At 37.0% G+C, this 13,404-nt stretch overlaps 1 protein-coding gene across 2 annotated transcripts in view; it reads left to right on the top strand.

Annotated features, from left to right (window-relative positions):
* LOC128508329 (solute carrier family 12 member 6-like) overlaps nucleotides 1-13,404 on the top strand; it is a 35,672-nt gene that overhangs the window by 3,730 nt on the left and 18,538 nt on the right. For both annotated transcript variants that reach the window (XM_053479608.1, XM_053479607.1), the window contains exons 3-8: nucleotides 4,652-4,743; nucleotides 7,782-7,910; nucleotides 9,630-9,776; nucleotides 9,925-9,979; nucleotides 12,314-12,444; nucleotides 12,906-13,147. In XM_053479608.1, the coding sequence (XP_053335583.1) occupies nucleotides 4,652-4,743; nucleotides 7,782-7,910; nucleotides 9,630-9,776; nucleotides 9,925-9,979; nucleotides 12,314-12,444; nucleotides 12,906-13,147 (796 nt within the window). The remainder of the gene's footprint in view (nucleotides 1-4,651; nucleotides 4,744-7,781; nucleotides 7,911-9,629; nucleotides 9,777-9,924; nucleotides 9,980-12,313; nucleotides 12,445-12,905; nucleotides 13,148-13,404) is intronic.

The following is a 13,404-nucleotide window of genomic DNA, read 5'->3' as shown; positions in this document are numbered from 1 at the left end:
AAGACCCCATTCCTCTGTCAGACCGAATATAGGCAACAAGATATTTATTTAGTATGCATGGCAGCCTAAGCAGGTGTGTTTGTGGGTTAAAATAATTTGAACTTAAAGGTTCACTCCCAGGAAATTCGATGGCTCTGGATGTCTTTAGCATGGAAATGTAGGAAATGAATGTTGCATAAAGCTTCCGTGACCGGACATTAAAATGCTTTATCTGTGTCATTCCGATTACACAATTGTAGGGGTTTAAACCAGGGGGTTTCACACAGCTCAGCTGTTTTCCAGGCTATTTATTTTTTCAGAGAAACTTTTCATAAATTATTTATCTTAACAAAAAAAAAAAAAAGTAAATAATAAAAAATTTAAAAAATGGTTTATGTTTTTTAATGTTCAAATTTTGAGATATAGTTACTTAATTGTTTGCTTTTTATTTAAAATTATGTAAATTAATTAAAAAAAGTTAGAGAATGTTTTACTGCGACAGGCTATAATATAAATTTAAATTATATAAAGATATAATTAAAAACATTGGTGGTTTATGTAACAGGTGGCACAGTGGCGTAGTGGTTAGCACTGTGGCTTCACACCAGTAGGGTTGAGAGTTTGATTCCGCTCCGAGTTCATTTCTCCCACAGTCCAAAGACATGCTGATTACGTTAAGTGGCGTTCCCAAATTGTTCCAAATCTTGTGCCACAAGTATCCACGCCCACCTGACCCTGTACAGGAGAAGGGGTATAGACTATGTTTATGTAACAACTTCAGCAGCGACCTCATTTCCCCTCTCGTCTGTTCCAACCACTTAACATTCAACATCACCAGTATACTAATCACTGCCCTGATCATCTGTTTCTCACTGGTTCATGCCTTAAGTTAGATGTATTGTATGCTTAAATGATTCATAGGTCATTGTGACAAACAAACACATTCCAATGAAACCGGTCAGGGACAGGACTAAAATTGGCAGCCTTTCTTCAGGGAGCCTGTAGAACTATTCCTCAGGATTAAATAATAAAATAAAAAAAAAAGCCTGTCTTTTTGGAAGCAGCAAAATATGAACACTCTTGCACGCTACTGTCGTGTATAGCGAATTGGTGAGACGTTTCTGCCGTGAGCATTGCACTACCTGATGCAGCTGGAAGAAAACTAGTTTAGCTGCAGTACAGAAAACATTTACTGTTGTGCAACACATGGTGCAACCAGTTTTTAAACCCAAATCCCTCTATCTGTAACTTATCTACGCCAGTATTTTTTTTTTCCGCCTTTTCTAAAACAGTAGTCATTTCATCATAGTTGTGGAGTCAGGACAGAACGTTCAGTGACTTAAAACAGGAAGCTTTACAGGAAAAAAAAACCTGGCAGAGAATTCTGAAACATTTATGTTAGAGCATAACTAGAACAACACACAGTTGTTTCCACGCAACCAAATATCTCAATTCATTTCCAAATATAGATCATGTGTGAGTGCAGGAAAGAATTGGTGGGGTGACGGAGGGACAGAGGGACAGTTAGAAAAGGAGGAGCGCTAGTATCACATCTCTTCAGTATTGTTGGTCACAAGATATGTGCAGTTTACAGTAAAATGACTCAATGCTTCGATTTATCTGTGAAGGTCAAAACTAAAGGACTTTGTTTTTTAGTTCACACTGTTCTTATTTGGATAAGACCACGTGTATAAATTTACTCCATAACATTGATTTTTACATCGAATGATCAATTAAGCACTTGTTTCGTGGCCAACTAATTGATCAGAAAAACTAGCACTTTTTTTCTGTTGTTGTTTTTTTAATTGTAACATAGAATAAATTAAAATCTTTTGCTCACATTGACTTCCACAAAACTGTATATTTTTTGTACTGAAGCATATTATTATTAATATTATTAATAATAGTAGTAGTAGTAATAGCAGTAGTAGCATCTAAAAAGAAAATTAGATATATGTGAACGTTCCAAGCGGCAATGTGTGTGTTCTGCAAAGCATTGGCACCCTATTCAGGGTGTACCATGACCTGTGCCAAAGTCTCCTGGGATAACGGAAAGGCTCCAGCCCCCATGCTACCCTGTACATCAGGCATCTCTAACTGGCGGACTGCATCCCAACCCGGACCGGACCCTCATGCTTTTCAGATAAACAAGAATATTGAATATAGCAGCAATCTAGCGCGTTCCCTCTCAAGTTGGGTGTGGCTATATGTGTCGCTCATCAAGGCCAATCGGTGCAATATAGTTGTATGGTGTATGGACAGAATGTGCAATAAGCAGAAACTAAAGTGTGATCCAGCATGGCTCACAGCAAGAAAAGCAAAGTAGACCATAAAAACTGTTCAAAAGATGAATGGACGGATCAATATGTTTATTCCTCCTGCAGGACAAATACCCTAAAACCTGTTTGTCTAACTTGTCCTAAAACTGTGAGACAAAACACGTTAGAGCAAGCATATTCGCAGCGGTTTGAGGCGAGGGCGTGTAAAATACCCGAATTGAGAGCCCGTAATGACAGAGAAAGGACTCTGATTTCACATTTTTTTATAGTTCGGCAAGAATAAGCAAGTGAAAATTGCAAAAAATTGTTGTTTGTATTCAATACAAATCCAAGAAAATGTACAGGGCAATCAAAGTTTAAACTGTCCACGTTTAATGTCGTTACTAAAAATTGACAATAAATATTATTGAATTGCTTCAGAAATTTTTAAATGCTTATTTTTGATTTACAATAACTGCATGGAGAGAGCGATCTGACTCCTAACACAAGCATAAACTTATCGACCGAACCTTCTTAAATTTTAATTCCATACACCTGCTGTTGTACAGGATAAGCAAAGATGATGAACAAATTACTAAATTGTTTGTTTGTTTTCCCTACCAACCAGTCTCTTGGGGCTCAGTCTTACTTTAAGACTTCGTGTCACCTGTGTAAAAGATTTTGACAGATTCCACATGAAAGGTGATAAAAGAAGCAGTTTTCCAGCATCCCAGAGAGAACGTTATGTACAAATGATTAAATGCAAAATGCTACAAAAGACTCAAAGCCCAAATACATGTGAATGCTGGGAATGTGCACTTGCACTTTGGATGAGATAACTATTTATCTACTCTGTTAATTAAATGATACAATAGTGTTTGGACCGGTCCAATGGTAGAATTTTTTAAAATTCTCTCTTTTTCTTCGTTCCTTGGTGGTCAGAAGCACACTTTTGGCATGCACTGTACAGAACAGGTAAACAGATAAGCAAAGCTCAGTTTTTATGTTTTCCTGCAAGCGTATCTGTCTCAGTTGTTTGGAAGGGTGATATTTATTTTGTGAGCCTGCCGTATCTGTAATCAGAGAGCGTTTTCTCCACACCAGTCCTTGCAATAGTAGAAATAGACGTTGGCTTCTCATGAAAGCTTGCTGACGAGAGCGACCACAGAAAATTTCCCTGCTTAAGTAATCGCAGGAGCTAATATAGGAAAAATAAATATCTTGATGTGTGCTTTTAAAAAATTTGTGGAATGTTAAAGATCAATTCTCGTACGCATAAAATTTAATAAATGCCCAAAATATTGTTTTCTAATTGTTTAATCTGTTTCAGTACACTGACTAAGGAAGACTTAGAAACTAGTACAGATCGTCGCTGACTTACGAACTAGCTCCATTCCGGGAGCATGTCTGTAAGTCGTATTTGTTCTTAAATCAGACAAAGTGAGACTTGTACGCCTTTGACACGAATATACAATGTAAAGCATACCAATCCACTTGAATAAATCTCCGTGCTCGTTCCCCATCATGTGGCCAAAAACTGTAACTGTGCCTAAGGAAATTAATCTCACGCCTTTAAATCGCGGGAGGAATCCTGGACACCCTTTTGTCTCAGAGCTGTTTTCCACTGTATTGGACTGTGAACTCTGTCTCGTTGAAAATTTTCTGAAATTAGGATTATTTACCATCAAAACAGCTGTACTGTTCTATCATCGTGCTCCCGGACTGATTCATTGAAACCGGTGAGGCCGACTCATTTCTCCAGTCTGTTCGTATCTGTGGAAATTCATAACTCGAATGTCTGTAAGTCGGTTTTGGATACTTGGTTTGGATTTTTGACACTAATGTTAAAGTCCATATAAAACCGTGCTAGCTAAAATAATTATCTCCATAAGGAATAAATAGGTCAATATAAATCTGACTCATTGTTATCTTTCTTTATGAAACCTCTTTAGTAATTAACTAGGAATTCCTTTCTAAGGCATATTAACGCAGACTGTTTTTTTTCCCTCTACATAGCGACTTGGGTTTCCTCAGAAGTCCTAATGTTTGCTTGAATGACTGCACATGACACACACAAAGGCACAGCTGTGAGTCGAATTATTAGAAAGAAAGAAGTGTGTCCCCGACGGATTTTGATATTTGCTTCGTGTGGTATATGTGTGTAAGGAGTGTCGCTGATTCAGGGTGTGTGTGGGAAGGGAAGTGAGAGTAATAATGCTGACACAGTCACTAAGCCTGGTAAAACAAAGTGTGACAGTTCAGCTACTGCAGTACCTCTCGCTCTCTCTCTCTAACACACACACACACACACACCCAGAAACATATCTCACAGTCATACAGAGAAATCTGTATCGTAGGCGTTTCATATCACACGTTTATAATCTGTCTCTCTACTACTTCTGTTTTTCACTCAGATGGAAATTCTAAAATCTCCAATGTGTACATCAACAACAGTCACACCGTTGACGATGATGATTTCTATGACCGAAACCTGGCTCTGTTTGAGGTTTGTGTCACATCACAGCAACTACTTTAACTACAGCCACTGTAGTCTAAGCACTAAACTTTTTTCTAATGTCAAATTTTTAAATATGATACAAGGTTTATATTAACACACTCAATGATTTAATGTGTTCAAGTTATAATTCCTACAGTAAGTAATTGTGGATATGGTGTATACATGTTTTCTAAAAAATGTTTTTTATCAGTAGCTTTGGAAGGAGTCTCCAGTGTTAGTGCTTTATAAGTTTATTTTATTGCTCAATTAACAAAAGAACAATTTCCAAAATTTTTACAAGAGTTTTATTGAACACTTGTTAATAACATGAAATTAAGGTTAATAATAAAACTTGGATCACAAAATCTTCAGTTTTAGCCAAATTGGTTGAAGCAAAAATAAACACACCCTGCAAAAAAAAAAAAAAAACTACTACATTTAATATTTTGTATGACCACCGTGATTTTTAAGGACAGCACCAAGTCTTCTAGGCAAGGAATGAACAAGTTGGCATCTTTTTCTATCTTTCCATCTTTTTCCATTCTTCAAGATTAACTCTTGTAGAGCCTGGATGCTGGATGGAGAGTGATGCTCAACTTGTCGCTTCAGAATTCCCCACAGATGTTCGATTGGGTTTAGATCAGAAGACATACTTGGCCATTCCATCACCTTCACCCTGTTCTTCTTCAGAAATGAAACAGTAGCCTTTAAATGTGTGTTTTGGAGTCCCAGTAGTCTTCATTTTTTCAGCATGGGCCCTAGCAAATTCTAGGAGTGCTTTTTTGTGCATGGGCTTTAGTAGAGGCTTCCTTCATGGACGATACCCATGCATGCCATTCTTCTGCAGTGTGCACCGTATGGTTTCACGGGAAACGTTCACTCCAGTTTGGCTTTCTACTGCTTTAGCTAACTGCAGTAAACTTGCATGGCGATTTTCTTTAACACTTCTAATCAGAAGACGCTCCTGTTGAGATGTTAACTTCCGTTGACGGCCTGAACGTCTCTGTAAAATAGTTGCAGAGGTGATAGGCCTCACCTTTTTTGTGTAAAGAAATGATTTTGTGAAATTTCTCTTTCAAATGGAGCCATTGCTGACAGCATGAAATGAGAAGGGCTTTTCTATGTTACGTAATGCCCTTTTATAGTCACCTGTCTGCTGGACACCTCTTATATGAATCATTAGACTCACCTGTGGTTAAATGCCTGTTAATTAGAATTTTATAGTCTTAAGTGTGGCTTTTCTCCTAAGACTATAATTGGGGTGTACTCATTTTTGAACACTGGCTTGAATGAATTTGTTAGGAAAATCTATTTATTAACAAATTTGGTTTGCAATCAATGGCCTACATTTGTGGGAGTATTTTGTAGTATAAAATGTTAATTTTGAAAGGAAACTAAAGGTTTTCTGACAAATGTAGTGCGGTGTACTCATTTATGCTGTTGATGTATATGCACTGTATATTTTTCGCATATCCTGTCATGATATATTCCTTCCTTGCAGTAGACAGTGTGGCTGTTAAAAAAAACAAACAAACAGTGTGTTAAGGAAATCAATACTGGCTTTAGGGATGGGAATCACCGGTCAACTTCCCGATTCAATATTATCACGATATCTAGGTGCCGATTTGATTAGAACTGCATAGTGATTTTATAAATATCCCAATCCGATTACATTCTTCCCAGATTTTGTTACAATTTTAAACCTAATTAAATGTAGCCCGTTCCTTATAGCATTAGCTTTCTCACTTAAAAATCAAGCACAGCATTTAAACATATTTCAAATACAAGAGTTTAACTTTTAACCTAAAATTAAGCAAAAAACATCGTGACTGAGCAGCATGCATCACTGTTATGTCATCCGCCATAATTATTATTTCCAAACAAACTTGAGCACACAACTTCTAACGCACGTTGCTTCTGTTGCTCCACTAGGAAGCTTCTGGGCTCGGCACAGAATTGTTCATATATGAGGATGATCACCTGATCACCGGTCACGGCCAATCAAACTGAAAAGCAGCCAGTTCTGGTTCATCTCTAAAAATATAGTTGCAAGCAACGTTAAGCGGGCCCAAGCACCCTGCACCATGGCCACCCAGAAAGACAGTGGGCACATACATTTAAAGGAGACATACCAAAACCATTATGAATTCATTTTAGAAAAGGGGGAATTTTATGTCTAGACTGCCCCATAAAAACCTCAGAGGCTGGGAAAAAAACATCATATTATGATGTCACTCAGTGTGATGTCACTCAATATAATGCCACACAGAAAGTTATTAACCACTTTTCGGCATAAGTTTAAGGCATCGTCTTGGCTGACCCGTTTAAGATATCAAAAATCCTTTCTCAATTTTGCATCCTCAATATTTTGTGATTACATATCCCTTGTTTGTTGGCGATCGTAAAAATCCACTAGGAGGAGTACATTAAAATCCACTGGTTGTGTTTTTGCTAACGACCGAAAAAAAATTACTTCCTGTTGAGTTGAGTCCATAACATCCAATGTGAAAAATTGTTCGGCTTAATGAGCTTTAAATTTGTCCTGGGTTTTGTGTGCATACGTGCAAGTGTGTTTGTGCTATGCATTAACATCTTGTGTGTTTACATACTGAAGTTAATTATATAACACTGGTGTGTATATGTAGACACAACCTTGTAATCCCACATTATAGATACAGTGAGCACTTGTTGAGTGCTTATTAATTGAGCTGTAAATAAAAACCTTTTCATATCTGACCCTGTAACTTTGAACATTTTGCGATCTAAGGTTTCTGGACCAACTCCAAATTGTTTGTTAACTCCATTACGTTCAACAGAATTCATTAGCGCAGGATGGTTATTGATTTGTGACTTTATAGAGCAAGTGTTTTTTTTTCCCCTTGCTACATTTAAAGGCCATTTAAAGGTATGGCTCTGAGCCAAAGTGTAGCTGCATTTAGTGAGATGCATTTAGCGGCAAATTTGTATCTGTTTATGGCGCTTTTAGATCGGCAAGGCAATAAAGTGATGTGCTGTCTTTCTCTCACTCTCTCGCTCTCTTTCTCTAGGAAGAGATGGACACACGACCAAAGGTTTCCTCCCTTCTTTCGCGCCTGGTCAACTACACCAACGTCACACAGGGTGCCCGAGAGCACGAGGAGGCCGAAAGCATCGGAGAGAAACGCAAACCTAGCAAGGTATTATCACCCATCTTGTCCACAAAAAAAAAACCTTCTACGTTTACACACATACCCCCGATGAGGCCTGGGATTTTCAGCCTACCTGCACTTTCTGTCACGCTCAAGTGTGCATAAATGAGAAATCTAGTCATACAAAAACTTAACCCTCCAGGGTGCTTGTTTTGTTGCCTATAAACAAACAGATATACAGTTTACATCACAATTTAGCTAAAATGTAAATGACATTTTTTTTTTTTCATTTAGCTTATTTATCATTTGGATGAATGCAAACATGCAATTTTTAATTCCTGATCAATGAACTTTATTTTGGGATTACCCACAGCTTTTTTTTTAATACATTAACTAATATAATGTAACTCAAAATAAGCTGATTAAGTAAATAAATACAGGTTCCTGTTCTTCTATAATGGAAAAATAGAAATATAGAAAATATACCTCATCCCAAGTAACTGGTCCTAATTGAGCTGCCATAAAGATTAGGTGCAGATTAGCTCCAGCAGATCACATGTATTGAAAAATTACAGGCATTAATTTTGCTGCTCTCACAACCTCCAGTCTTTTGGGAAATATTTCCACTAGATTTTAAAGCTTGGCTGTAAGGATTAGATTTTTTTTTTTTTTTTAAATAAAAGAGTACGAGAACAGGCACTGGTGTTAAGCAAAAACTCCTGGAGCTCAGTCAGTCTTCCAGATCATCCTAAATGTAGTTATTGGCGTTAAGGTCAGTGCTCAGGTCAGTCAATTTCCTCCACGTCAACCTTAGCAAACCGTGTCTTCATGGACCTTGATTTGTGCACAGATGTGTGGGAACGTTAGGGGAAGTCATACTTCCTGTAGGAGAGTGCAAACCCAGTTCCTTATTGGAAAACAAATGTTTTCTTTGTATCTGTAAATTCTCTGTAGCTCATGTAACATGATCTAACTGATGGTAGAGCATTTTTATTAGATGATTAATTAGGAGGGATGAGAATCACCAGGGATCACCCGATGGGATATTATCATGATACCTAGGTGCTGATTCGATCTTTATTGCGATACTGTTAGAATAATGATTTTATGGAATATGTTAATTCAGTATATATTTTTTTAAGATTTTGCTACAATTCTAAACAAACAACTAATAATTTGCTCCGAACAAAGAGGTGTATGAATAGTTTAGAGAGGATTACAGAGGAACTGCAACATTTTACTACTATGGATAGAAATATATAAATAAATATATATATATAATTCGGAGGGGAAAAAAAACGCTTTTCGAGTCATTGTGGCGATACATGAATTACCGGGGGAAAAAAAGAATCACAATACATAACTAAATCGTGATTTCTCTCTCTCTTTCTCTCTCTCTCTCTCTCTCTACTCTATTGAGTAATTTTCATGAATGACAAAATCTTACAGAATCAGGAATATACAGGTATGTGGAAGCAATAATGAAACCTGAAGAAGAGTAAGCCTCCTTGCTGGGAAACATAACGGGAGGAAAAAAAAAGTGATGCGAGGAATGAACCCACTTATAGCTGATAAATTAACAAATAACTTGTTACGGTTTTGAAGAGGGCACATTGTGCTGCATTAATCTTTATCAATGCATTTAAACTAGTCAACTAGCTCACCATACTTTATTACATTACATCAGCAGACATTTTTGTCTTGCCTTTTGGCCTTGCTTATACATAATCGTATTTATTTCCAAGTCTCATATGTATGACTCCACAGTCTCCACAGATGGGTACGTTCATGGGCGTATACCTGCCTTGCCTGCAAAACATATTCGGCGTCATCCTGTTCCTCCGTCTCACTTGGGTTGTGGGCACGGCTGGGGTCCTGCAGGCGCTGTGTATCGTCTTCATGTGCTGCTGCTGCGTAAGTCAAAGAAGGAATGCAGAACTATACTTATTTACTAGTTTTAGTGGATGGGGGCAGGCGTTTAGGTACTGTATGTTTAAAAATAACACACAAGTTGCTTATTAACTCGCCACCAATCTCTCTCCCTTCCTCCTTTCTCCCTTAGACCATGCTGACTGCTATCTCAATGAGTGCTATTGCCACTAATGGGGTAGTACCAGGTACGTATGTCTCTCCCAATATGTAATCATATCTTTTGTTATGTACCTATAAATGAAACACATCCATTAGTATTCTGTTATTGTAATGTAGGGTAAGTCTTAGAATAAATGGCTTTAATGTTAATGATTTTTTTTTTTTAGAGTAATAGAAGTTTTATTTTAGTTAGTACACAAGAGTTGGATGATCTATGTGCTAAAAAACAAAGATCTGTCTTCGATTTAGAGAAATATCTCTAGTTATACTTCAAGTTTTTTCTATGATCGACAACTCTTGAAGCCCAGAACAGATTATTTTGATTTAGGAACTTTATTTTTTTTACTTTCATTTTTTTTTTTTTGCCTCACTAAGATATTATTCTGACGTGGTGTCTTTATTTGTACTTTGAATTATTGCATTTTTATATTAACCTACAACTTTATTATTTTGATGATATTATTTATTTTGATAGAATAATGATAAAGCATAAAAAAATGTATTCAGACATAGTAGGTCAAAATGTAAGTCAAACATCGATATAATAAACATTGATATCAAAATAACAACTTACTAACTAGAGAGGTACATTTTTTAAAGATGATAAAACTCAGGCCACAATATTACAATGTTTCCTTTATTTATCATAATGCTAATATGATTAGCGTGTCGCTAACATGATGCTGGTGTGATTAGCCTATTGCTAGCATGATGCTAAGATGATTAGCATGTTGCTAACATGATGCTGGTGTGATTAGCATGTTGCTAGCATGACTCTGAGATGATTAGCGTGTTGCTAGCACAATGCTTACATGATTAGCATGCTGATAGCATTATGCGAATTATTTTAGCTGTAAGGTACTTATACCCGACATAGCTTGCAAGCCTATTCAAATGTGATAAATTTTATATTCTTACAAAATTCTTATGAAAAAAGATGTTAAATTCTAATTGAAAGAAATTCTCATAAAAACATTCTTATAAAAAAATCGTATATAAAATTGATTTTGTAATTTTCCAAAATTCTTGCTCTACTATAGAATTCGTGAAAATTGGTCTAAATTTTCAATCTATGGGATTTTTTTGGCCATTTTAATTTTTTGCTGATTACTCTGGAAAGGGGTGCTATAACTTTTCTAAGGGGTGGGGGAGGATAATAAAAAGAAATAATAATAAACCAGTGAGATAATAATAATAGTGATGATTTGCAAGCAATAATATTTATATTAATAATAAAATTGTGGATTAGAGCAATACAATTCAAGTCAAACTGATTATATGCTTTTACAAAATAATAACTAAGCGAGCTAAAAAAATATGAATGCAGCATTTGGTCAAAAAAAAAATCACAGCTTGCAACTTAGGGCTTCTGTAGATGGCACCTTGTTGGCTTAATCAACGGGTTCCACAATTTATAAACAAATTCTAACATTTAAACATTTATTTTTTTTAGGACTGCACTATTTTTTCCCACATACAGTATTCATGTTGTGATTATTTTGCCACATTTTGCGACCCCAGTACATAAATGACTGACTATGCGTATGTTACCTGCTACATATTGCCAAAATAATCACTCAGCCATCTAAATTATTGAATTCAGGTGTTCCAATCACTTTCATGTGTATAAAATCAAGCACCTAGGCATTCAGACCGCTTATACAAACATTCATGAGAGAATGGGTCGCTCTCAGGAGCTCAGTGAATTCCAACGTGGTACTGTGGTGGGATGCCACCTATGCAGTAAGTCCAGTCGTGAAATTTCCTCACTACTAAATATTTCGCCGCCAACTGTTAGTGATATTGTAACAAAGTGGAAGCAATTGGGAGCGAAGGAACTCAGCCTTGAAGTGGTAGGCCACGTAAGATCACAGTGGATGCTAAGACGCGTAGTTCACAAAGGTCTGCAGAATCAATAGCTACAGACCTCCAAACTTGGGGTTGTTTTTCAGGAGTTGGGCTTGGCTCCTTAGTTCCAGTGAAAATAATGCTTTTAATGCTTTAGCAAAACAAGACATTTTCATGCTCCCAACGTTGTGGGAACAGTTTGGAGATGGTCCCTTCCTGTTCCAACATGACTGCGCACAAAGCAATGTCAGTAATGACATGGATGAGCGAGTTTGGTGTGGAGGAATTTGACTGACCTAGAGCGGATTAGAGCAGAGCGGAGACTTTTGGCAATATAGTGTACAAAATTGCAGCCTTTTACAATTTTTATGGTGCAGCGCTACTTTAAACCTTTTACCTTGGTAGCACATCATAACACTTTCAGAGGATTTAACGTGGACAACTAACATAGATATACTAATTTTCTTTTCTCTGTCTGTCTATGTGTCTCTGTGTCTCTTGTCTTCCTTTAGCTGGGGGTTCATATTTTATGATCTCACGCTCGTTGGGCCCAGAGTTTGGAGGTGCGGTTGGTTTGTGTTTTTACCTCGGCACCACCTTCGCTGGGTCCATGTACATCCTCGGAGCCATCGAAATCTTGCTGGTGCGACTGTTTTTCTCATTTTTTCCCCCTCACACTGCTCATCATTTCAGAATAACTTTCTGAAGACTAGCGATTAGCGCTTAACGTAGCACATTCACATTATGACTATGTTGCCGATATTCAGTTCACAGCACAGAATTGTTTAAAATCTTAATTTTCCTACTGCCACAAGCAGTCCAAAATAAAGCATGTGTATAAATAGTCATTCCGTAGGACTTTTCCTTTTGAGTCCTGATAAATGAATTTCATTTAGTCCAGAATATCAGGAAGGAAATGTATACCTTGATCAAAGATTTAACAGTTACTGTGATACGAAACTAATATTGGCACATGTCTAATACTGAATCATTTAATTATATAGTGAACTTTTACTTTCTATCTATTACACTTTGTAATTATTAACTATGTTTATACTCGTCACACTTTTGCTCTGTTTTTTTTCCCTTGTCCTTCTCTTACAGATGTATATCGCTCCATCAGTTGCCATCTTTTACTCCCAGGAGCCAGAGGGTGAAGCGGGAGCTATGCTAAACAACATGCGCGTATATGGCTCCATTTTCTTGCTGCTAATGTCACTTCTGGTCTTCGTCGGTGTCAAATACGTGAACAAGTTGGCATCACTGTTTCTCGCCTGCGTCATCATTTCCATCCTCTCCATCTATGTCGGGGCCCTGGTCTCCGCCTTCAGTCCACCTTCCTTCCCGTGAGTCTGATTATGATGATAATTGGTGATGCAATGATGTCTTGTGATATCGAAGTATAATACTGCCACTAAAGTTACAGTTTTGAGTGTTTGTGTTTTTATAAAAACAGTTAATTTTTGAGTGTGTATTATTTATATTAAAGAATGACATATACGATGAGTGGGCTTTTCTGCCTTTGTTATGGCATTTTTAATAAATACTGTACAGAAACCATAAATTACAGGAAAAAGCAAAAGCTCGGGAGCCTTGAAGGCTC

This window comes from Clarias gariepinus, chromosome 20 (assembly GCF_024256425.1).
Source record: "Clarias gariepinus isolate MV-2021 ecotype Netherlands chromosome 20, CGAR_prim_01v2, whole genome shotgun sequence".
Taxonomy (NCBI): domain Eukaryota; kingdom Metazoa; phylum Chordata; class Actinopteri; order Siluriformes; family Clariidae; genus Clarias; species Clarias gariepinus.
The sequence above is the reverse complement of the archived record's forward strand: the minus strand, read 5'-3'. Positions and strand labels throughout refer to the sequence as shown.